A 26,656-nucleotide genomic window follows, 5' to 3' on the forward strand; every position below is an offset into this window, starting at 1 on the left:
TTTGGTTTGTCCTTTCTGGGCTACTGTAGTCCATGGAAGGTGACCATTGACATAAAGGAAGATGGACGATATAACAGCTCTCCAAAAGTGAAGCCAAAACATCTTGATCGCCCCCTGGTGGCTGACTGCAGTATAGGTCAGAACGCCAGATGCCTCCATGTTAGCAAGTACTAAATTTTCCCCAAAGATGGTTTCTGTCATTTAAGATAGTTCTCTCACGCTGATGTATGTTAAAGGGTTCATTTTTCTGACAAGTTTGGTTTTAATTAGTTATTTGAAGCTATAAAAAGGGGGTGAGCCCTGCTTGTGACTGAGCTTCATCTTTGTACAGTGGGAGGAAGTGGAGAAAGAAAAACTGTTGGACAACATGTTATGTAACACACATGTTAACAACCTCGTCATGAACATGTTTGCAAAGTCCAGTGTAAGTCCAGTACTCACTCCTTTTAGCTCTGCTTTGGTTTCCAAAACAACTCCTGAGAAAGATGTCTGGATCTTTAACTGCTGTGTTCACCAACAGCCTGCTGCTGGAAAGGTGGTCAATGAGAGCAGAGTTGTGGTTTCAGAAAACCAAACCAATGAGCAAAGACAAGCTGAAAAGCTCCATAGACCTGAGGGGATACATAGCTAATAATTCTCATTTCACATTACACAGAGTCATTTGACGCATTGTTAAAGTGAAAAATATGGATTACTATGCAAATAGCCATCGACATACAGAATAAATTAAAACAGCCTTGAAAATAAAACCATTTGACAACCTAGAGTAGTCACTTGCGTAGAAATCATTTAAAATTCTTTATACGTTCCAATGCAATTTAAGTCATTTATTTTTGTCTTTATAATTTTTTAAAAGCAATGTACCTTAGTGGAAATACTAGGCGATATATTAAATGATAATGTGTGCTAGGGTTTCTTGTTGTGCTTTAGGTTTTTCAATTCTGTGTTTTAGCTCACCGGATGTTTTTTATGTATGATTTTTCAGATTATGTGAGGGATTTTCGTTGTGCAACATGAAATTGCACCTTTAATTCTGATTGATTTTCCTGAAACAGATTCATTGAACCAGTGACATTTGACAGTGCGGTTACGCTGAGAACAAGCACTGCATTTGTCATCTCTACCAGCAGCAGCTGAAAGCAGTAGGGCAGTTTCAGAAGCATCTGTTTGCACTTGCTGTACAGGTGCGTAAAAAAGGTATTTTATCAGATCACTATTTATCAACCACCGGGCCTTAACGAAAACAACCAATCAGAGCCAAGAAAGATATAAAGACGTTTCACACACAGGTTGCATTAAGCTTTATACATACAGCATATAGCTGTTAGTTCTTCTAACCAAAAGAAAGCAGTTTCTAAAAAGCAAGTTTGTAAAAAATTACAGAGCAAGTAAAACTAAAATATAAAATAGTAGGCTGTAATGTGTGAGAAATGTGGTTTAATGTGTGGTGACTCTTTATAGTAATTGAGTAGCCCTCTTATATAGGCCTATATTTAGCACATTGTTGTGCCATATGGATTTGTGTGTATTATCCTTCTGCCATAAGCTTATCATCTCCTCATCAATTGGCACACTTCACACAGTATCTGCTTGGCGGCCGCACTGCTTCTTCATGACAGAGGATATGCAGAGCCAATGTTAACAACCAGTCAGATATCCAGGCTTTTCCACAAAAACAGTGACATGTTCCAAAGGTTGAAAGTGCCTCTGGGTTTTGCCAGGTATGTTTTCAACTGTTTTGCAGTCAGACCAAATTTCTTGGCAGATATGTCTTGTGGCTGCATGCCAGGGATTATGAGGCTACGCTGATTCGATGAAATGTTCACATGTATTTAGCTTGGTAGTAAAAATGTTGGTTACTCATGTTTGTACCAAATGAATGTTTAGTGTGCATGAGGCTACACGTCTATCCAGAGTTGTTGTATGAAGGCTCAGGCTGATATTGTGTTTGCATTCATTTTAGGTGAACGTTCAGTAACTTTGACTTTTTATTTTTATTTTTGTTTCTCACTTACTAACATTATGTAGACTTGATTTTAGATTGTGTGTTTGTATATCTTATTTGAAAAACAGACCACCATATAACTACAGAAGCCCTGAGATGTTTTACCTGTTTAGGAACTTAAGATTGTTGTGGCGTTTTACCTGTTCTTAAGTGACACACAGTTTCGATCAGAATATTGTCCTTTTGTCACTTACCTCTCAGGGCTTCCATACTAAACTCCACTGAAACCCAGCACGATTAAATTCTTAACATTTAGTTACACCTTTCTACCTTCAAGGTCCAGTGTGTATCATTTAGGAGGATCTACTAGCAGAAATTTAATGTGATATTCATAGATATGTTTTTATTATTTTATAATCGGCCATTTTGAAATGCCATGTTTTCTACAGTAGCCTAGTAGAGACAAACCAAACACTGGCTCTAGATAGGGGTGTGCATTTTTTGTGCGTTCTGCGGCCACCGTACTTTCTCCTTCACGTTTGGAAGGGTAGTGTGAAAACGATGCAATCTGCAACTACACCACTAGATGCCACTAAATCCTACATACTGGCCCTTTATGTCATAAACACAGGAGAGAAAACAATTTACTAAAATGGATCACCAGATTACTTTTTCCAATTGTCTCTTACGGCTTCTGTACTAAACTCCACTGGCACCCAGCTTAATTCAATTCTTTTAGTTAAGCTTTTTTACCTGCACAGACAAAATATTTTGCTTTGCTTCACACACACGGTGGTGAGCCAGGTTCCATGCAAGGTTCTTGCCTGCCCATTGGGGCGCAACTTGGCGTTCAGTGTGTCGCTCAAGGCGGCAGAACATTCATTTTTGTCTGCTTTCCTATGCTGTTAATAATTTCAGTTTTCCTCATGTCCCCTTGGGGGTCCCAATCCCAAGGCTGCGATCCAATTATTTAATGAGATTATGATAACTCCAGGAACGTGAAGGAGCCACCATAAATCAAGAGAGGAACATTACAAGAGTGAGCCAAATTTAGCATACAAAAACATACTGATCACCAACTTTTTTATAAACGAACCTGCTAATTTATTTATCAAAAGTAATGAACAGATAAAAAATAACTGTGAGTTGCAGCCTGGACAGGTAGTAATGCATGCTCAGAGGCTTAAATGACAAATGACAATGCTAAGTAATGGATGTCAGCTGAGGATTAAACTGCTGTCTCTAAATGGAGAGCGGGGCAATAATGCATTAATGTGTTTGAAGGCATCTAGCTCCTCCTGCTCTGTGAGAATTCTCTGTGGTTGTACAGTTACATTTTATTATATTTAATAACCATTGCGTTCAATATTGTATATTTATCTTTAAGATTGTGTATTATTATTATTATTATTATTATTTTTAAATAAGCTTTAATATTAAATATTTAAAAAGTGTAAGTTTAGACTGAAAAATTGCCTCAAACTGTTTCCACAATTGACAACAAATATATTTTTACAAGCTGATATTTCACATACCTCCTGTAAATGAGGAAAAGATTCTAATATTCTACAGGAATAAGCTTTGGGAATATCCTCTCCTGTTTGAAGCAACAAATAACAACCGGCAGTGACAGGTAGTCTCTGAAAACGTGAGAAAGATAAGCCTCCACCAAATCATTTCCAGCCTCCGTGCTTCCTGTTTTTTTTAATTTTTGGCGACTTTGGTTACGTAAGAGATTAAATGTGTGTGTGAAGGTGGTCGGAGATGTTTGGAGCGGGCAGTCTGGTTAGCAGGAATTAGTGTTCCCGTCCGTCTGTACACACAGCAGCATGTGGCTGAAGGCTGAGGGCTGAAGGCTGAAGGCTGGGGAAGCTCCGACCGACCGACCGTCCTACCGGAGAAGCGGCTCCATGTCAAAATGCCAACCTTCTCAGTCATGTATAAAGGAGCTGTCATCATTAGCAGGTAAAATGAAGAGACTGGAGGTGTGTCTGACAATGCTGTATGCTACTTTTGTTGAGTGTAGTGGCGGCGGCGGAGTGGTTGATGTTTACGGCTTTTGTTTGTAGAACAAGTGAAATCTACACTCGAGGTTTGTGTGTGTGGAAAAAAACGTAGCGTTTAATTGAAGATAAGCAATGAACTCAGTCATTCGGTAAAACGTGGTGTTGCGTTTAATTCTGTTTGAAAATGGAGGTTAATGTCGAAATATATTCCCTGCAGGTGTTCAGGGGAGAAATGTGTATCAACACGTAGGTAGAACAGCCTGGTTAAAGCTGGGGAGCGTGGTTTTTTTCTGGTGTTATTTCTGTAACATTCCACGGGATAAGATAGACCCCTCCATCTGTCGTCTCGTGCGCCGGGCGCAACGAGTGATGGTTGTATTTAAAACAACGACTGTTTAATTGGAGACTGCATTGATTTATAGGCCAATGTTCTGTAACAAAAAGTTCCTCTAATGATGTACTTCTACACATAAAGGGTTGTAACGTCGAAAAAACAAACCGAATGAACGTGTGAGAAGTCCGGATAACGGCAAGCTACCTCGCGGTGATGGACTCGGTGGCTGTTTGAGGGGCAGGGGCAAAAAAATAAAAAGGGCACCATAACACAAAGTTGGGATGTATCTATGATCAAACAGTTTAACCAGGTTTAGAATGAACACCCTAAAGCATACTTAAGACATTTTTCGTCCGCTGGAAGGGCACCCTAGAGGGCACTTTATTGGGTTTTCTCCCAACCTTTTTCTATAAGGGACCCCCTTTTTTTTTATCATTGAGTAAACTGACGACCTCTGAATAAGTGACATATTTTATGGATATTTCATTTTCTATTTAAAACCATACCATTAACCCAAATAGTGAAGTCTGTAACTACAAGAAGCTTGCATTTTGCATTTTGAGCAGATCCTTTCCTGTTCAGGGAATTTTGTATGCAATTCTGTCTGTAGTATGTATTTTTTCTATAACATAATACATATATACTAACTATAACTAATAGGATTCTCTCTCTCTCTCTCTTTTGTTTTTATGAATTCAGTGCTTTCTTCTCCCTGACGCTTGGCCATTGTGCTATTAGACAATTTGTCTAACATGTGCTTTTCTTCACAGAAGTGAACCAAATGCTGGGATATAGGCCTGTGTATATTTAAAATCTTTTCTTATACATCTTAAAATCAAGAACACCTTGTGACACCTCCTGAGGCTTTGGGACCCCTAGTGGGGGTCCCGACCCCAAGGTTGGGAACCACTTTATATTTTTTTGTCCACTGGATAGGCACCATAGAGGGGGCTTTATCATGGTTTATACTTTAGGTGCATCCAAGAGGGGACTTTTGCAGCTTTTTTCCGTTTGAACACAAGAGGGTCACCCCCTCTAAAAGGCTAATGGACCTCTGGGGCTATCTTCTCTCCTGTTATGATCATGTTTTAGCTAGCTCCAGTCTTCAGTTCTGATGGTGAGCCTATAAACAGTGTATAAACAGCTAGAGCTGCAACAATTAGTTGATTAATCAATCAGTTGTCAACTATTACATTATTCACCAAATATTTTGATAAGCCATTAATCAATTTGAGTTATTTTATTAAGAGAGAAAATGATCTGATTCCAGCTTCTGAAATGTGAATATTTTCTGGTGTCTTTACTCCTTTATGACAGTAAACTGAATATCTTTGGGTTGTGGACACAGGTCATCTTCAGTAGTGTGAATAATGCTTCACACTTCTCCCTGTCCTCAGACGTTATCAATAGTACATTCTGCTGCTGCCTGTGGTTTCATTTGAAGCTCAGTGTGTCCACAGTTACCCTTGCTGTTTCACTGACAGCAGCAGGAGTGTCAGGTTGGTACTGAGGAACCCAGTGCAGCTGAAATATTGATAATCCTGCTCGTTGTTCAGGTGGCAGCCACACAGCGAACTGCTGAGAAGACATTGTTCCAGATTCCCATTGTTGCTAATGCTATTTAGAGGTAAACAACAGATATAAATGTGCATTAGTTTATCTTGTTAATATTTAACACCATATTTTTGTGAGTTCAGTCTGAGCAAATTATGTTAAATCAAATGGCTGCTTGAGCCAATGTTAGAAGGATTAGGAATAAGAAAACCAGAGTGGGTACTTGTGCAGCACTGTTACCTAATACTATAATAATTTCTGCCAACCTCATCTCTGAGAGATTATCCACAGTACAGTCTGTGAGCACTGACCACGACGCTTTTTAATGACTGTCGTCTTATTCCAACTCACTTAACTGTTGCTGACTCCCTATGGCTTAGTTTGTATAGAAATCAAAGGAAAGGTCACATAATTACCTTCCACAATACATCCTATCCAACTATGTCTGTCTTCAGTTCAAATCTGAATAGCTTGAAATATCTTAAACTCTGTAAACTATTCCTTAAATTGGTGGTGTCTGTGTATCCCAGGGGGGTACTTCTGCAGTTGCTGGGGAGTATGTGAAATGATTTGTGGAGTGACTCAACTAATTTAAAAATGACAATTTCATTAAAAAATATTCAACTTAACAGCAGCTGTGCGTCTGAAGAAAAGGTTGGGAACCACTGGCTCAGAACTGGTTCACCCATCAGCAGGGCGACATTGTTTAGAAATGGCTAGTACAGTTAGTGACTACTAACGACTATCCAACATCGACTGGGACTCCTCTCAGTGAACAAAAATCACCCAAAAAAATCCACTGATTTTCCACATCAAAGTGTGTTCACAGGTGTTGGGGTGTACTACTGCATATGTGTAAAAAAAGTTCCCAGAGGGAGTTGTGTGAAGTCTGATAAATGTCCTCAAGTGATGCCACTTGAGTCAATGTTGGTTGGGGTTGAAGACTGCAAGTTTTAAAGTTAGAAAGAAGTGAGATTACCAGACCTCTGTAACTGCTCCTCATATCTGCTGCAGGCAAGCATTATCTGCTACTAGCACCACATACCTGAATCTCCGACCCAACTCTTGGGTGTCAAGTTGCATTGTGGGTAATGAAGGCACCAGGTTTAGTAAAATAATTCCTACAATTAAACAAATTAGGATATCTCTGGGTCTACTGCATTGATTTCTTTTACAGGTCCAGTGTGTAGCATGCAGCAGAAATGGAAGATATAATTCATAGCTATGTTTTTATTAGTGTATAATCACCTGAAAAAAGGAATTGACAAACACTGGCTCTAGATGGGGCTTTTAAAGCTATTTGTTAGTTTCGCAGCCATTGCAGTTTTAGTAATTTAGTCTCTTTATTTATAGATTAATAAATTAATGTGTAAACACATTTATTATTGCCTATTTTTATTGTAAGTTACTTATTAATTAATGAAATGCTTTATTATTATTTACACTTGTGGTCCTCCATTCTGTTGTCAACTATACATAGTACCATTAGCAAACTTCTAGCTCCATATAGGAACTAGTATACTAGAACCATGTATATTAACACGCAACATTCAACATTCATTTGTATTCAATATTGGGTCATATTATTTTAAATAAATAGTCTTGATACACACAGACAGGATAAGTATCCACAGGAAAATATTGTGCCCATGTGTAAAATATCACACAGTACAAGGTTACATAGAGACATTATATTTGATATGTTGGTTGATTATATTACACATATTCTATGTTACCTAGAGGTAAATGCTAGCTCACAAACAAACTCCATATGAGATTCTTCCAAGAATAAAAATTCCAGCCAAGATACTGTATCTCTGGATTCTGTGAAGTCAGTGAAAGATGTGACGAAGAGCATATTTACTTGTGCTAAATAAAAGTATGTAGGGATGAGACCTAGCAGAGAGATAGATAGATGTGTCATTTTTGGATGGATTGGTGTCTGAGGTGGCAGCAGTAGACACTTCTTATTATACACAGCTGCAAACGGAATGTATGTTTTCCAGCCAGCGTTCAATTTTTGGATGCTCTGTTTAAAAATGTACACGGAGGGGTCACATGCTTTGAATCTTACAGTCTGTCTCGCATCTAAGGTATATATTTGCACCTCTCAGCAAGTACTGGCTGATAGTATCAACAAGTCGGTAGTCTCACCAAAAACACGACATGTCTAAAACAGTCAAGAAAACTAAAACTTGTGTCACCCAGCTGCAACATTCTGGACTAGTCAACAGCTGTGTCCCAACTCCATACTACATGCTAGTTGTATACAGGATATACTCTTCACTAATCATTACACATACAATATAATATTAAAGTAAAAATGCAAAATAAAATCCATATCAGCTTATTATACTCTTCGTAAATACAATGGTCACATGTATTTATCAGTGAATGGAAGATCTGTCTTTTCAAAGGAAACATCTGCTGCACTTTCCAAGGTACACTCTTTGTCTTTCATGGCTGGTCTAAGGAACATGGTCTGTAAGTCAGTCTATGAGACAGACATAAGTCTCTGTGTTCTTCACAAAGTCAAATGCTAGTCAAGCACTCCTTCATGTTGAGTCGCTGTAGTCTGTGTATCTTTGGATCTAATGTGTGAAAGGAAAATATGTGGAATTGAGCTCTCAAAGTTTACTTATGTTTCCCTCTTTTGTCTCTGTCTTCACCCTCTTCATCTCTCCATCTCTAACAGGACACTAATGGGTCCATACGGAGTAGACCGAGCTGTTCATTCCATGGAGTTTACAGACTGTGAGAACGGCCTGGGTAAGTGTTTTTGTTTCTCCTCTGTGACTATGGATAGAAGGCAATACTTCTGCCCCAGCACAGATGTCTCAAAGCAAACATCTGGGAAGAGGAATGGAAGCTTCCGCTGTCGTACCACGAGGCTTAAAGATAGCTTCTTCCGTCAGGCTGTGAGACTGCTAAATTCATCCTCAGCACAAATTAGTACTTTTTTTATTGTTATGACTTAATCAATTTTTGTTTTGTTTTAGAAGTAGCATAAAAGGAACTATATCTGAATTATCTGCGTTGTAAATAACCTTGAATCTGGGGAGAATGTGTAAACTCTATCTTATGAAACACTTAACCTACATTATAAATTATTTCAGAACTTGTCACATTCACCCATTCACACACACACATTCATACACTGCAAGCAGAAGCTGCCAACCTACTCATCAGGAGCAATACAGGGCTTCCTATCCAAAGCACTCACGATGATACTAAGCTCATGAGGAGCAATTTGGGGTTCAGTATTTTGACCAAGGACACTTGAACTGCACCGGGAGAGCCGGGAATCAAACCGTGTGTGATTACTGGAAGTTTGCTCTACCACCTGAACTACAGTCGTCCCAGCCTAGCCCCTGGAAACCCACAAATCTTCCTCGAATGACTAAAACATCTTGAATTTGGCAAAAAAAAAAGAGGGACTGTATGACCAAATACTACTGTTGGCCTGTATGTCATCCTCAAACTAAAATGTATATCTCTGCATCTACAAATGAAACAAATAACCTAAAAAAATACAGGTCTTAATATCTACTTTAAAAATTCAAGACAAGACAGTGTGACAGGATCTGGTGGGACGAGGTCCTAAATACATGGTTGAAGCTTTTAATAAGGTGCAGCAACTAATGTTTCAATAAAAAACATGTCTTCATCAGAGTAAAAGAAAGGGATGAAGCTTTTTGTTAAAACGTTAATTGCTGGACTTAATTAAAAGCTTTAATAATAGATGTTTGGCCATTTAGGGGCAGCAGAACAAGCTGCTATGGTGATCATTTTAGTTAACAGTTGCCTATTTACAGCTTCAGGAGATACGGAGCAACATTAGCATTTATTTGTGCCCACCTGATGAATGTAAGTCAAATATTCACTCTCCTTTACTCCGGTTTGGTCTCCACTCCTGTTGTTGTGTGGTGCTGAGCAGGCAGTGTACGGTGATTTAAAGCAGCTTGATCACAGCGCTAAGACAACTAAGTTGTGTGTGGTAATACCAAAACAATGAGCTGGAAGAGGCTAAAATGAATGTGTTCATTACTATGAGTGACACCTTTCACATTATAGTCGCGCGATCCATTGTCAATGCATACATATTAGATGCAGCTTTAACTCTAGACCTCATCCTGTCCAGATCCTTTAAACTACTCCAGACAGAAAATTAATCATGCTTTTTTTTTTCTGGATAGTAGTGTTTTTTTTCTGCTCCAGGCATTGCAGCTATACCTTCCTGGTAGGGCTGTAAAGATTTACCGATATTAGTCGGAAATTGGTTTTAACGTTATGGATTCAACTACATCAGTATACGGGCCCCTGTATCATTCTAAATGTACCATGAACCGGTTGATGGTGATGAATCTGTTGACTGAAGCTTTGCTGCTAACAGCGTCTCCACTCTTGTGAGAAGTAAAAGCTCAATGGGACGGTTTCGAGAGTAACAAGAGTAACATTAGCACAGCGTGATTCGCGAAATTGGTATATAAAAACAAGTGTGACATTTTATAAAATATATGTATTTAAAGGTAAGCAATGTCACTTTTATAGAATTGGCTTATTTGAATGTAGAATGTCTACATTAAATACATTTTTAGAACTGTATCAGACTGTATTGAATTGTTCCATATTGACATGTAGCTCAATCACCCTACTCAATCATCCTCCACTCTCTGGTAATGGAGTCTGATTCTGAAAAGCTGAAATAATTTAAATCCTACTTTTAAAGGGATTTTCGATGCAGAGTAGGTATCCTCGTGTGTTTGCCTGGGAGGGGAAGTAGGTCATGTAGCAAAGCCCTAACCCACTTAACTCAGCTGGGTTAAGAATGCAGGGAGCTGCTGTTGTTTTTATCCTTACTTTACTTCTATAGCACCACACTGGTGGAGCTTGCGCCTACGCAAGGACAAACAGCCCATATGCATGAATACAATGACTGTCAAACTGGAACATATCCTGCTGAAGGAGCTGTACACAAGTGGAAGAACATTTATAGGCATAAAATCCTAAACTGTAGCTTATTGCAAATATATCCTGAATGATCTATGGACTGAAATAACTCAGGGATGTTCAGGGACGACTCTGGCCCAACGTAAAAACAATTGACTTCCTTATTCCACCAGGAGCCCTTTTACAGGTTTATTAAAAACTTTTAGGTTCATAGTGGGTTAAACACAAATGCTATCCACCCCATACGGAACCTGGGCTGTTAAATCAGCTAGCAGATCTATTACGCTACGTTCTATTACACAGAAACATTTTGGCTGGAAGTCTGGCTGGGATTGGAGACTGGAGATCCTGTAGGAGCTGGGGGAAGCCCAGCTTTTAAACCGAAAGCTTGGAGGCTGGAACCAATCGGCTCCCTGAAGCAACCTGCAATTAGTCAAACTCACCTCCAGTCCACCACACACAGCACAGCAGAGAGAGAGAGAGATCCACAACACATGCACAGAGGAGATTAAAACACATACACAAACACATAGAAAATGTTCATACAACCTCACGGTGGTAACACTGTGCCATTTTCTGCCCCTTGATCAGGATTTAACTATTCTTTATATTGCATCCATCCATCCATTTTCTTCCGCTTCCGGGGTTGGCTCGCGATTACAGCAAGCTAAGTACGGTATGCCAGACATCCCTCTCCCCAGCAACAGTTTCCAGTTCCTCTTGGGAAATCCCGAGGCATTCCTACGCCAGATAAGATATGTAATCCTTCCAGGGAGTTCTGGGTCTACCCCAGGGTCTCCCCCTTTTGATGCGAAGGAGCAGTGGCTCTGCTTCAAACTCCCTCCGGATGTCCAAGATCTTCACCCCATCTCCAAGCCTGATCTGAGCTACCCTACAGATGAAACTTATTTCGGCCTCTTGTATCCACAATCTCATTCTTTCAGTCGCTACCCAAAGCTCGTGATTTTGTATAACATATCAAATTGCTCCCATTGGTTAGACCAGTACCTTCCATGTCAGCTCACTGGCAGCAGGTCTGTGAATGTGAGACACTTTGTGAAGTGCTTTTGGAAAAAGCGATGCAGTCTGTTTACCATGAAGAGAGGCATGTCGGTGTGGATCTGTTGTGGTAGGTTTGGACAGGATGTAAAAATTTTATCCTCATCACTTTCCTCCAGCTAGGTGAGGATTGACACTGAGCTGTGTCTGCGTCTAACAGTAAGTTAATGCTGAGGCAAAATCTGCTAGAATTCTACAGAATATGTTCTATTGTATTGCATATAGCTGAGATATAAGTGTTATGGTGCTTAGTGGAATTGTTTTTAAAACTAAAAGGTATGACAGCCATCCATAAGAAAAGACAACACCCATCAAAGGGTCACACACAATTTGACATACCACCGTTGTCTCGGGAGCATTAAAACGAGCAAAGGAGGAGATGCACACCAATAGGGTCTTTAGCTCATTAAAAGGGCAAATGTGAGCATTTTTTTTATAAACACGGGACACAGCATATTGTTGAATTATGCACAATAATTCTAAAGAATATTCTCAAATATTCCACCAATGTGATGGAGAAAAACAGAACGGTAGTAAACTTCTGCATCAACTACATGAACCCCTGATATATGAAGATTAAATATAGTGCACTAAAAGCAGTGAAAGACATAGCATGTGAGGAGAGAGGTGGAGGAAAGGCTGTGTGTGTGTGTGTGTGTGTGTGTGTGTGTGTGTGTGTGTGTGTGTGTGTGTGTGTGTGTGTGTGTGTGTGTGTGTGTGTGTGTGTGTGTGTGTGTGTGTGTGTGTGTGTGTGTGGACCCACAGCATTAAAAGCAGCACACAGGTGAGGAGCAAAGCAGCTTATAGTCGTCGGACTTGAGCACATGTAAGTATACATACAGTTCCAATACATAAAGACCCCCTTACAGTACATCTGAAGCCTCCGCAGCAGCAGGGGGAGTGTCTGCTGTGCACGCTGTAGCAAACGCTCCCGCTGGCGTACGCTGAGGACAGCACATGCTAATCTCTGTGTTAATACAGCTGAAAGCTGTGCCACCTCAGCGTGTGTTCATAGTGAACATCGTGTCCGTCACAGTCAATTTTGTCCGTGGAGTGGGCTTTAAAGAAGCACTTTTCAGCTCTCTGATGTCCAGAAATGGCACTGTGTAAATCAATAAACATGAAACATCATCTGGGGTATTAAAAAACAGTTTAAGAAGCAACTTTGCCTTTTCATCACATTGAATTTTATCATCTCTACAAGGTCTTAAAGTGTTGGAACTTTTAATCCTTGGGAAGCAAACATGCCCTTGATGCACCACAAACAGGAAATAATGACTTGGAAAACAGAATGTGGATGAGAGAGAGCGAGAGAGAGAGAGAGACGTGTCTTTTATATTTGCTCCAGCTGCTTATGCGTTAGAATTATGTTTTTCTTATCTGATGATAGGCGGGGGGAGGAGAGTGCTTTGAGGCTGAACAAAAGAACAAGAGACTGTTTTCCTCAGAGAAGAGTAAGAAGGGAGGGAGGACTGAGTCAGGGAACTTTATAACCTTATTCTTACAACAGGCGATAATTAACATGCGCCACTTTCCTCCAGACCCAATTAGTGTTACCATTTTGTCTCTGTGGTAACAAGCCAACAGCAGCCTTAAGCTGAAGAAGCTCTGATCTAATGGGTAGATAAAGCAGACTTCACCAGCTAGGCTTCAGTCCCCTCTGTGCATTCAAGTACAGAGTGTGGAAGACTGTCACAAAGATACAGGCTGTCTGGTTTAAGTGTGTTCTTTCACTGTGAGAAGGGATATGTTAGTAAAATGGATAGGGAAACCTTTTAACCAGGATTTTGGAGCCCCCTGTGACTTTTCTCTTTGTCTTAATCAACACCAGTAATGTGTCACCACATCTACATTGAACAAAATTATAAATGCTTTTGTTTTTGCCCCCATTCATCATGAGCTGAACTCAAAGATCTAGGACTTTCTCTATGTACACAAAAGGCCTATTTCTCTCAAATATTGTTTTCTTTGAGTTCAGCTCATGATGAATGGGGGCAAAAACAAAAGGTTAATTGTAGTGTAATTTTGTTCATAGATAATAACATGTAACACATGTTTCATACAGCAAAACAACTCAATAGGTATGCTGAGCAATATGACCAAAATGTAAACCTGGCCCTACACTGTGTTCAAAACAGGCAGTTTGCAGAAAGCTTTTCCACCAAACCCAACGTTTACCCTCATTTTGAAACCTGTGTACATCACTCAGCATTCAGCTGAATGCTGTCGCCACCCTAGATGCAGGAACGGGTTTTAGCAGGAGGGGCTGCATTCTATGCAGCCCCTCCTGTCGTAGTAGCTGACAAGGAAAAGCAGTTTTCTGTATATAGCACATTTCATACCCAAGGCAACCAAAAGTGCTTTACAGAGTTTATGAGCAAAAGCACAAACAAAACAAGAAACGCGTGATAAAAAGAGCATGCAAGCAAACACACATAGGATAAAAACAACTAAATTAGACAAGCAACAAAAAAACAATACCACAGGGTAAAAAAACCCAATTAAAAGCACCTAGAGTAAAACAATAAAACAAACAAATACGTTTGAATGAAAAGCAATTGTAACAGGTAGGTCTTAAACTTGGATTGGAGAGTAGTCAGCGCTGTTTCAAGTCTTAGCTCTTCTGGCAGTTTGTTCCACATTTGAGCAGCACAAAAACTAAAGGCAGCTTCTCCACACTTAGTTTGGACTCTGGGAACCGCCAGTAATCCAGAACCAGATGACCTGAGAGGTCTGCAGGGTTCATACTGAATCAGGACGTCTGATAAATATCTTGCACCTAAATGGTTCAGATAGATTCTAAAGGGCTAACAGTCCCACCATAGATCCCTACAGAGAGCACCACCGTGCCACTAGATGGATGGATTATACATGATCAGGCCATACTGTGCTTAGTATTGTAATGATTAATAATTATTCCCCACAGTAACTGTTCACATTGTTTCATTAACTCTGTGATTTGCAGCAATAAGGGGCTGCACATGTACTGGAGGTGGAGTTACAGGTCACTTCTTAGTTCAGTTAAAGATTTGTCGTCACAGATTTTTGGGGTGCTGGACCAAAATGTTTTTGATGAATGTATAGCTTTCCCCAGACAAATGTGCTGTTACAGCCCTCTTCCTGAGGTCCTCTCAGATTTCTTTTCCTCCCAACTAGGGCAACATGATATCGGAAAAAACATCCCATTGCAATTGTTTTGACAGATATTGCAATATTATTATTGGGGCAGCTGTGGCTCAGGGGCAGAGCGGGTCGTCTACTAATCGGAAGGTTGTTGGTTCGATCCCCAGCTCCTCCCACCAATTAATTGGGAATGATAATTTTTGCCTCACAAATTAAGTTTTGACTGAAAAAAAAAAACCAAGAAGATGTGTACACTAGGGCATCTCTGCAGCATTACAGTACTTCATTATGATGCTGTTTGTATTGTGATTATGGTTTTAAGTATGGTTCACAGACTTTCAAGCATATCAGTTCTGTATCTGTTTATCTCTATATCAGTTACACATGAAGCCACTGTAGCTACACTGTAGCCTTAACCCCCCCTTAAATATGTACGGTAAGGTTTCTTACTTGAAAATGAACTGAAACATCTAAAAATAAATATTGGACTGGGGACATAAACATGGCTAGGACATCCCTTAGTGAAAGCCTGATAGAAATGCCTGGAGAGCTGACTTCTATGACCCTCACATTCCTCTTCTGTCAGCACTATACTGACAAATGACCTTCCCCTCACTCCCCTCAGACCACAATATTTAAAATCCCATCTGCACCTGGTTATTATTATTCATTTATGTACTGTAATTAGCATTTGTTCCATTAGCAGATTTTTGCTGTGGCGCCTGAAATAGAAATATGGGTATGTAATATAGTGGTGAGTGAACTAACTGAGCTCTTAGTTAATGGCTAAAGACAGGAGGAGTGAAAGGGCCCCTGGATAGTAAGTGGACCATTATATTAATATTTTTCTCAAAACTCTCAAATCCAAATGTTCTTTTAAACACAGTTATCAAAAGAAGAAAGTAATTATCCTCTCCAGTCACTGACATTGAGCTCTTCCACTGACTGTGAAATTACTGAAAGACATGAAAAAGTAATGTTTCTTCTTTTCCCGACAGGAATTAAAGTGATTGGTGGTGTGAAGGAGCAAACTGGAGAGGAGTTCGGAGTCTACGTCAAACGGATTTTACCAGGTGGCCTTGCTTCAAATGATGGTGAGTACTGTGTCCTCTTATAGCTATGGCCCAAGCTTACTCCTGTTACTTCAATTCACACAGTAGACAATACACAGGGGCAGTAAAAATGGATAAAGAGAGACAATCCATAAAAGGAACTATATGGAGAAGCTGTAGATCATCAGCTCAGGGTGCTGTGTCCTATATTATCTCCCTTCAGCTCAAACATCTGGTTAAAGTAGATGAGATTGGGCATTTAAGGTGCCATGGATCTATTAAAATGTAGTCATTATAATGTTGTCTCTGATGATCTTGCTGTAGTTTGTTACAGCTTTATTGCCATCAGAATGTGAACACATCACAGGTCTCTTCTCCAGTACCCTCGCTTTATTCTCCAAACACTCCCCACTATCACGCCTTGATGAAGGCTATTCTCAATTCATTAATTTACTTAATTCACTGCTGAACTCACAAACTTTAATCTACTCACCTTGATTTCTCCTTCAGTACTCTTTTCCACACACACACACACACACACACACACACACACACTCACACTCACACTCACCCTCTGGTCTGTGTCTCTCTCACAATCACACTGTCTTGCCCCACCCTGCCTGTTTCTCTGTCCCTGTAGCCGATGTGTCTCTGTTGACTTTCGTCAGCACTATTTAGTATAAAGTCGCCCAAAGAACACAACTCTGGTTTGGGATTTTTTCACTTACGATTCCTTTTTAATTAGGGACGCACAATAATTATCAGGACAGATATTTCCTGATTATTGATCGGTTGATATTCATAATAATTTATTTTCTAATAATAATTCTTATGCAAAACCATTGATAGACTATCTTCTATGAAAGCCAAAGTATATTTCTGAAGTTTTCTTACGAATTTTTTTTTTTTTTTCAACAAGTGTGTTAATTTTCAGAGAAAACTATCACACTACAATAAATAATACAGGCGCAAATCAGAACTGTCACAGTAAGGCTCATCTTCAATAAAATAAACATAAACATGACAGGGCTGTAGCAGGTGATCCTTAAGAGTCACCGGTGGTCCAAAAGTTAACTTATCCCGAGGTTATCCCGAAGAGAAAAGCACTTCAAATAAAACTAAGCAAAGACAAACAGACGTATACTAAATACATAGCAATACTCATTTGTTGATGGTTGACATACACAGAGAGCATGCCTCCAATGCTTTCCTCCCCTCTAAGAACACCATAAAAGATCTCCACATATTGTCAAAGACGAGATATTTACCCTTTAACGTAAGTGAAAGGGTAGACATCTGACAGTCTTGCAAGCCAGACACTAACACTTGGTTTGATAGTGGATTTCCAAGATTTGGCTATGGTATATTTAGCTTGTAAGATTCAGAAAGTAATAATAGATTTATTTGCCTTGCTGAATTTATGATTTACGGGAAAAATGCTAAAGACACACAGTTTGGCGTCTATTAATAGCTTTATACCTGTGACATGTAAAATCATATCCATCACTTATCTCCAAAAAGCCTGGATTTGTGGGCAGTCCCATAGGCAGTGATATAATGTGCCCTTGCTAACACATTTGTAGCACGTGTCGGGATTATTGGGGTCAAATTTATTTAGCTGAGTTGGTGTTACATATGTTTTCATTATCCACTTATACTGAAGTAATTTAAAATGGGTATTTATTGTTTGTGTTTGAGATTTTAAGCAAATCGTCTGCCAGTCCTCAGTTGAGATTGCAGAGTTCAAATCCTCGCACCATGCCAATCTTTTACTCTCTGAGGAAACCTTTGATCCATCCATGATTATTGCATAAAAACTAGACATCAATTCCCTCTTAGGGTGTTGATTTGTTGCTATTTCTTCTATACAGCTAAGAGTAGGTAGAGATAAAGATTTCTGTATCTTAAATATATAGCTTCTTATCTGCAGGTATTTAAAAAAATGTTTTTGTTGGATGTCATACTTTTGTCTCAAATCTTCAAAGACATGAGAATGTTATTGTTAGATAAATCTGCAATTTTACTTAGGCCTTTGTTTGCCCAAATTTCGAAGCCCAAATCTTGTTTGCCAGGTGTAAAAGCACTGTTACCCCAGATTGGCGTAAATTGAGATAACACAGGTTTCTCACCAGTATGTTTATGAACCTCATACCATACCATAATCGAGTTTTTAACAAAGGGATTATGTGTTAATGTATTTGATTCTTTTAATTTAGCTGAATATAAATATGAATTGAGTGGTAGAGGGGATGTCATGTTTCTTTCCAAATTCATCCAGGAACGTGGCATTTCTTGTGAGAACCAACTAGAGGCAGTAGTAAGTTGGGCAGCCCAATAATACCATTGGAGGTTTGGGAGTTTCAAGCCTCCTCTATCATAGGGGAGATAAAGCAAAGATAAGCGATGTCTAGCCTGTCTGTTGTTCCAAATGAAATTACAGAACATGCTTTTCATCTTTGAAAAAAGTGAATAGGAGGACCAAGAGGAATGGAATGAAAGAGGTAAAGAAATTTCAGAAGAACATTCATTTTAAGTATATTGATACGCCCTATCATGGAAATTGGTAACATGGACCATCTATTAATAGATTCAGAAACCGACTCTATTACTGGATTATAATTTGCCTCTAGTAAATCGTCAATTTTAGGGGTAATTCTAATACCAAGATTAATGAAGCTATCTCTAACTATTTTGAATGGTGTTTGAACTGGGGGATTTACTCTTTCAGAATGCTTAAGGAAAAGAATAGATTTGTATTCATTAATTTTGTAACAGGAAAGCTTACTAAAAGAAGTAATGGTATTAAACAAGTGATGTAGTGACTGTTCTAAATGGGCTAAAAAAATCACAATATCATCGGCGAATAAGCCTATTTTGTTGTCAATCTCATTTATTTTAATGCCGGTAATATTCTGATTACTCCTAATGGCAATAGTCAAGGGCTCAATTGCCATCACAAACAGAAGAGGTGAAAGGGGACATCCTTGGCGTGTGCCTCTCGAAAGCTCGAAAGGTTTGGATATAATATCGTTAATTAATACTGATGCGACCGAGTTATTATACAAAACTTTAATCCAATTAGAAAAATAATTACCAAAGCCAAAACGTGCAAGTACTTTGTGGAGATATCGATGCTCAACTCGATCAAACGCTTTCTCTGCGTCCAACGAGAGCACTGCTGTATCTGGATGTTCTGTCTTCGCATAAATAATATTAAGAACCCTGCGGACACAGTGGAAAGCTTGACGTCCCCTAACAAATCCATTTTGGTCTGGATCAGAAAGAGAAGGCAGGTATCTTTCAAGCCTTCATGCCAATATTTTAGCAATTATTTTAGCATCAGAATTAATCAGTGAAATTGGTCGATAGGAATCACATTTTCTTGCTGATTTTCCGGGTTTCAGTATCAGAATTATAAGTGCATTACGCAAGGATGGTGGAAGTTTTCCAGAATTAAAGCTTTCTACAAACATATCTAACAGTGGTGATAAAAGCTTGTTCTTAAAATTTGTGATGATTTATCTCCTTTAGCAGTCACAATCTCTGTGATAGTTCGTTCATTTTGTTGTGATTTAAGCGCCATGCAAGTAATTTCCCTGCCTTCTCTCCCTGATCATAATAGGTCTGCTTTAGTCTAATTAAGCCTGCCAAGGCTTTATTGGTAGATAACCTGTTATACTTTGCTTTTAGAATTGCTAATTTTCATTGTTTTTCTCTATTGTTATCACCAGTTATTTCTAATTCAAGTTCCTTTATATCCCTTTCCAGCTTCAATATCTCTAAATATTGTATATTTGATTTATTTCTTGTATATCCCATCATTTGGCCCCTAATAAAAGCTTTGAAAGCTTCCAGATGGCAGATGTTTCTGTTGTGTTCAACTGAAAATCATCAATATTTTGCCCGAAGTAGTCAAGGAATTTGGGATTTTGTTACCACTGTGGCTTTAGGCGCCAAAGGGTTTTTCCTTTGACAGCAGTTGAAGCTGAGTAATTAAGCAGAAGTAAAGCATGGTCAGAAATAAGAATACTCTTGTAAATTCAACCATTAACATTAGGAGCAAGCGATTTCGACACAAGAAAGTAATCAATGCGACTATAAGTATTATGTGTAGCTGAATGACAAGAGTACTCTTTCTTTGCAGGGTTTTCTACTCTCCAAATATCAATTAGGTTAAGCTCCTGCATAAACTGGTAAATTATACTCCTGCCCCTTGCATGAGTTAGATCTATGCCTGAAGAGTGGTCAAGTTTTGAAAATAAAGCTAAAGTTTGGGCCCTTTTAAAAGAGGTCAAACAAACAGACTGAACTTAAGCTCTGAACATAACAAACTCAAAAATACAACTGACCTACCATAAGACAAACAAAGGGGACTTACATACTGGCTGATCAGACCAGGTTTGACACACAGGGAGAGACTAACAACAACACTAGTACATAAACTACAAATAACAAAACAAAAACAACCAAACACTTATTCCAACAGAAATGTAGTGTCCAATTTGGCCACCTCCCCTATAAAGCTGCTCTTCTTCCAGGCGCCACCCCTTTTAGACTGGAGACTGCATGCATCCCTCTAGAATCCGCAACACTGGTAAGCTCAAAAAGAAAACCGTTATAGCAAAAAAAGACAATCCAAAAACTACTAAATAAAGTATATATGTAAAACAAAGCAAGGGTCCTGTATGTTATTTAAAATTAAATAAATGTTTGCAACCGCTTTTAAGATGGCTGTGTGGCCATGGCTGTGGCCATCACAATATAACAGTTTCAAAGTCATTTCGATGGTTAACGAACTCGTGGTATAGTGAATCATCCCGATGGCAAAGCAGGAGAGTTGGCAGAACCAGCAATGCAAGTCTGAAAGGTGGCGTCCCTCCAAATCTTGCGAGATTCACAAATTGCTTCACGGCGCGACGTCACATACATCAGCGACAGCAGCAAAGCAGCCTCAATGGAAGACACTAGCAGGCATTCACTCAGACGTTACCTGGTCAGTAGTCAGGTGCAGAAGTATTGAATCAGTACTGTAATAATACCAGTAAATTATTATTAAATTAAGTCAAATTATTATTACAATTCACAAATTCATCAAATGGTCCGGTTAGCTTTCCGCTCTGTGTGCCCTGAAGAAAACTTTTGTACACAGCCCTGATTCTGTGAATGGGAAACAAACAAAGTGGATCAGACTGAGCCACACCACACTAACTTGTTATTCCAGCCAGGGTTTGGTGTCAGGTAATGTTAAATGATTTGAGACATTCAGTTTACTTTTTAGTTTCCCAAAACCTGCTGTTGTTGGGTTTATATTCTTCCTTATCAATCACTGGAACCAGAAAATCTAGATTTACGAGGTGACAATAGACTATTGTATTCTATTATGGTTCATTGGTCTGCACATGAATACAAAGAAGAACTTCCACATGTGTTTGTCCTTATAGCACCCAGCAGGGTCTGCATATGCTGTTTAAGCCTCCTGTCCCTATATGAACTCAGTGAGGTGTGATAATTTGCAAAGTGTAATTCATGAATGGATTTTTGGAGGTAACAGCTTTGGGAGTCTGAGCAGGTTTCCTGAATCTGACATCGGATACCTGAAGTCCATTGTCCTTGACCTGAAAGACTCAGACCCTCTCTCTCCGCTCCTCTCTTTTCTCCCTCCCTCTCTGTTTTTCTGTCTAATACTGTTGTGAGAAAGGGCAGAAGAAAGTGACATCTGAGGTTAAATCTGGCCATCTGAGTGCTGTAGCAGAGATCTTCAGGTTTTGAATGGTTTGTGGTAGGGTTGTAACGGTATGAGATTTTCACGGTACGATACCCATCTCCGAAAATGTTCAGTGTAACAGTTGTATTATCATAAGTTACAATGTGCACGGTGGAGGGAATGAGACACATTTTATGATATATTTTACTACAGTTAACGATGACAGTGCTCATATCCGTAAGTGCAACAAAAGGAAGACATTATGATCTATTCGTTGCACACCTGTGGAACAAGCAGAACACAGACCTGCAGATAAGTAGGGCTGCTCCCGACTAAAGGTTTTCCAAGTCAGCTAGTTGTTAGATAAAGCCAATAGTCGACAAGTCATTCCACGTTTATGATATTAATTGATTTTAATTACATATTAATTAATTGTTTAAATATATGTACATCCATGTCAAAACACAGAATAAAAAACTTCCAACTTCACTAAAACAAATACTGGTAAACCTATTGATGCAATGAATGATGGATAATATTAACAGTTATTTTCAAATTATCTGGCTACAAACTGGCTCTTCTTTCTCTGTTTCATTCCTCTCCTGTCGCTGCCTGAACCCGCTGTGTCTTCATCCCCAGAGTCAGAGTCTTGGTCGCAACTGCTGAAATCAGCTGGCCTCCGTTGAGGCTGTGAGCCCATTCAAGTTGTGCGTTCCCCGGTAGTATTCCCCGCTGGGTCCCCCTGTCCTTCCAGCTCTCAGTCCGGGTACAGTCAGCTAATAGGAATGATAATTGGCTAGTGGTAGTAGTAACACAGTTAGCATATGCAACAGCGCACCGGTAAGACTTCTGTTATTAGAGAAAAGGTCTGTGTTGCAGTAATCCTCTGATACAGGTCGCAGATGTTTTTGTTTTTCTGCGGCTATCTGACTGATGAAAAGGAGGACAACTCTTCTCACCGACTAATGGTTAGGTCGACTATTAGGGGGCAGCCCTACAGGAAAGTAAATTTTTCTCTGCATCAACATGTACAGTCAGTGATTTGACAGAAAATGTTGTGCCCTCGCTCTGATAGTGTGATGTTCCTATGTGAGTGCGACTGCTTTGCCCTGTCAGCGGCATGGTGATGCAGAGGTGCTTCGTTTGTGTAGAGTGGAGAAAAGATGAACTAATGCGAAACAACACTTACATTGCAGAACTCAATACCATAAATAAGCAAATGTACATGGTATGTTAACCGTCAGTTTTCATATCGTGCTGCAACCCTAGTTTGTGGCAAGTGCTGACTCCTTGTGATGCAAGGTGATTTGTAGTCCCATTGAGTTCGCAGTGCCAAGGTGGTGTTTGTATCCCTCTAGCACAGTGGCCCTCATCCTGTTGATTACTGTTACCGGCTACACAGATTTTTGATTAAAAGTTCTTTAATGAGATTATTTCTGTTAAAAATAGGCTAGGCTAAATATAAAGGCCTTCTTAAAAATGGGACTGGTGCTGCTGTGAAACATTAAAAGTAAGCAGGAGGCCACTGTGGGAAACACAGAAATATCATGTGAAAAATAACAGGTTGTTGCTCCTTTTCCTGGTTCTTCTGCCCATATTTTACAGCAACGCCTTAAAATACATATTTTAGAAAAAGAAAAAAAACATGCCGTTTTACACTTTGTTTTTATCATTATTTGCACAAAATCTGTTAAGTCCAAATGCAATTTAGCTGTTTAGTACCAAGAAAGGGTTGGAAATCTTTAGTTATTAAAGTGTAGAGAACAGCTTGAGAAGGACTTGAATGAAATAATAAGGAATAGAATAGAAGTGAAGGCTGGACACCACAGTACCCTGACAGACTGATGACCTCTTGAGTGACAGAGCTAGTATTTTTGGTCTCTCATGTATGAAAACATGAATAAAATACACCATAACATGGCCTACTTTCTCTTTTCTTTCTCTGTGCCATAAAGTGATGGATATAGGGCACAGCACAGATTTCAGGGTGAAACAGAGAACTGTTTTGTGTGTGAGATTATTTTGATACACTCACACAGCACACAGGAACATGGACAACACCATCCTAACCAGGTTTCAGTTCTTATCACTTGTCACTTAAAGTTGCCAGATTCTTCCCGTGCAGTGCTCTCTCACTCAGCTGCATGTATGAAGATGGAAAAGCTTAGCTATGTCTTTCCCGAGTTAACCTGGTATGATATTTCTACTGCAGTGAGAACAGCAGTGCCTCTAGACTGAAAACTCATCTTTGAACTGTTCACTGACTGAGATTTCATATCGTTTGTTCATTCCCAATGACTACACACGAAAGACCTGCAATATTCCAATATTAATCCAATTAAAAACATTCAAGCCCTGCGGCCGTGGTCAGTAAAGGATTGGCCATCTGGAAATTGGGCAAATGCCAGAAGGCCTTCTGACTATGGAAGGGCAGCTGTGGCTCAGAGGCAGAACGGGTTGTTCCTTAATTGGAAGGTTGTGTGTTCGATCACCGGCTCCTGGTGCCACATGTCGAAGTATCCTTGAGCAAGATACTGAACCACAAATTGCTCCTGATGCCGTGCATTCAATGTGTATGTATGATTAGTTTCTGTTTGATGGACTTTGCCATCACTGAGTGAATGTGTATGAAAGGGTGAATGTGGCACGTAGTGTAAAAGCGCTTTGAGTGGTTGGAAGACTAGAAAGGCGCTATACAAGTACAGGTCAATTAACCATTTACCATATGGGTATATTGAGCATATTTAGCAGTCCATTAAACAAAAACAAGATCAAGAGTACCTTCAAGTCATTTGGGCTTTGCCCAGCAGCATGTAAACAGTAGATCATATCATATTGTACCTTCAGTGGATCTTATTTTATCCTTTTTTACACTTGGTTATTCTACTTGTTCTTTGCTCTTAAAAATCTCACCAGATAAGATCACCAGCTAAATGTTTAAAAATCCAAATGAAAAATTTAACATGCAAAGCTGCAGTGAATAAAAGTCCGTCACAGAGATTATCTTCAAAGTCTGATACTGCTGGCCAAGAAACAAAGAGGAGTGAGACAAGAGCTAGAAAAATGTGGAGTGTTTCTTAAGGACAATTCCAGGATGTCTCAAGTGACTGTAGGCCAGTGGAACATGTTATTGTGAAGCATTCCCACACTGTACTTCCATCACAAGACTGCATCGTCTATTTTCAGTGTGGTATCAGCTGGTGTTCTGTTTGGTTGGAAAGAAGTTAGCGGCAGTGTAGAGACCATGGAAAGAAAGTAGCATCATCAATAATAACCATACACACGGTTTGTATGTTGTGTTGCTGTGGTGTCTCCAATGTTTGAGGCCATACACAGTTTATTTATCTTTGTGCACAGTGTATCCTGAAACTTTACTGGTTTTATGGACTGTGAACAGTGTCCAAGATGGCTGCTCCATGCTGCAACTAAGTGAAAGCTGTAGTTATATACTCTTTATTAGCACTTCTGTCTTCTGTGTCTCATTAAGTTTGTACACACAGTACTGTCCAACTTACGTCTGTTTGTATGAGCAATATATAGCATAATGTGTTGTTATCAACAGGTATTGCTAAAAAATGACTAGAGCTTGGTTTTCTGACTCTTTTTTACTGGAATACGATCAGCTTAGGTGTGATGTCATTTGCAGGTCTGACTTTGGACTTTTTTTTTTAGGAAAATTGTATTTAAAAGTATTTAAATTTTACTTAAACTTACTTTAAGTACAGTTTTGTGTCGGATTGGTATCAAAGTATCAATTCTATCAATGCCAGACAAAAGCCTGTGAAATGTTTGCTGAAAGATACACATAGCTCATAGCTTCAACTTCAAACAGTTACAACAGAATGAGGCTTTACTAAGCCCGCGAGGCAACTGGACTTGCAACATCATGAAATCACACGAGAATCCGTCTTGCCAGGCTTCAAGCTATGTGTCCAATCACAGTGTTTTTTTGACCTAGCACACTTTGTAGTTTTTTTCACATGCTGTTGCAATAACTAGTAACGTTAGAAAAACTACAACACCACACCGGATCTATCTAGACCGCAAACAAAACAACACCGCACACACTTGTTTAAGAGTAGTAGATGTTACGTTTTGAGTGGATGGCGAGCGCGAGAGGCCGAAATGGATGCCAATAATATTCTGAATGGAAAGTTTACTTTTAAAAAGTTGCCAAATGGTTCCATTGACAAGACCGAAGTGATCTGTGTGTTCTGTCGTTGTGAACTGAGCTATCATCACAGCACGTCCAGTCTGAAATACCACTTGATGGCCAAGCACACAGCTGATGCATATTCTCCGCCCCCTCGTCAAAGCCAGGCGACAATGGATGATTTTTCACTAAAAACAACATTTGCACAAAGCAAGCCGATCCACTTTTCCATGTTGATAAGAGCATTAAAATGAGAAAAAATAATGGGACAAAAAGAAATCAAGGGACATTTAGAATAGATAAAAATGTGCGATTAATTGAGATTAATTCGAGTTAACTATGACATGAATGCGATTAATTGCGAGTTAACTATGACATGAATGCGATTAATCGCAATTAAATATTTTAATCGTTTGACAGCACATATGTATGTAAGTAATCCTCTGTTATCTTTGTCCATCCTCACCAGAAATGTTTTCCCACCATTGAACGATACTATATTACAATACAGTACAAATTACAATGATTACAAAATTATTAAATTGTCATTTACAATTCAGATATATAGTTCCCTTAATGCTACTTGTCGCTGATACCTCCACTGTGTTCTTTGACCTCTGACAGGAAACCTGATGCCAGGGGACCAGATCTTGGAGGTGAACGGGGACAGTCTAGTAGGAGTCACAAGTGAAAGGTAGTCCAGTAAAGTCTTACTGCTCATGTTATTGTTGTAACCACAATTGTCTGAGGTGATGGCTTAGCAATAATGTAAATGT

At 39.3% G+C, this 26,656-nt stretch overlaps 1 protein-coding gene across 5 annotated transcripts in view; it reads left to right on the forward strand.

Annotated features, from left to right (window-relative positions):
* The window catches only part of si:dkeyp-72e1.9 (syntaxin-binding protein 4), a 78,203-nt gene that overhangs the window by 17,798 nt on the left and 33,749 nt on the right, over nucleotides 1-26,656 (forward strand). For 2 of the 5 annotated variants that reach the window (XM_051386868.1, XM_051386870.1), the window contains exons 1-4: nucleotides 1,622-1,721; nucleotides 8,535-8,608; nucleotides 15,970-16,065; nucleotides 26,505-26,574. In XM_051386868.1, coding sequence (XP_051242828.1) covers nucleotides 1,636-1,721; nucleotides 8,535-8,608; nucleotides 15,970-16,065; nucleotides 26,505-26,574 — 326 coding nt within the window. In that variant the 5' untranslated portion in view covers nucleotides 1,622-1,635. Of the gene's footprint in view, nucleotides 1-1,621; nucleotides 1,722-3,597; nucleotides 3,911-8,534; nucleotides 8,609-15,969; nucleotides 16,066-26,504; nucleotides 26,575-26,656 lie in introns of those variants that run through there. The other 3 variants (XM_051386871.1, XM_051386873.1, XM_051386872.1) reach the window with 2 other exon arrangements.

The sequence above is a fragment of the Dicentrarchus labrax genome, unplaced genomic scaffold (assembly GCF_905237075.1).
Source record: "Dicentrarchus labrax unplaced genomic scaffold, dlabrax2021, whole genome shotgun sequence".
Taxonomy (NCBI): Eukaryota; Metazoa; Chordata; class Actinopteri; family Moronidae; genus Dicentrarchus; species Dicentrarchus labrax.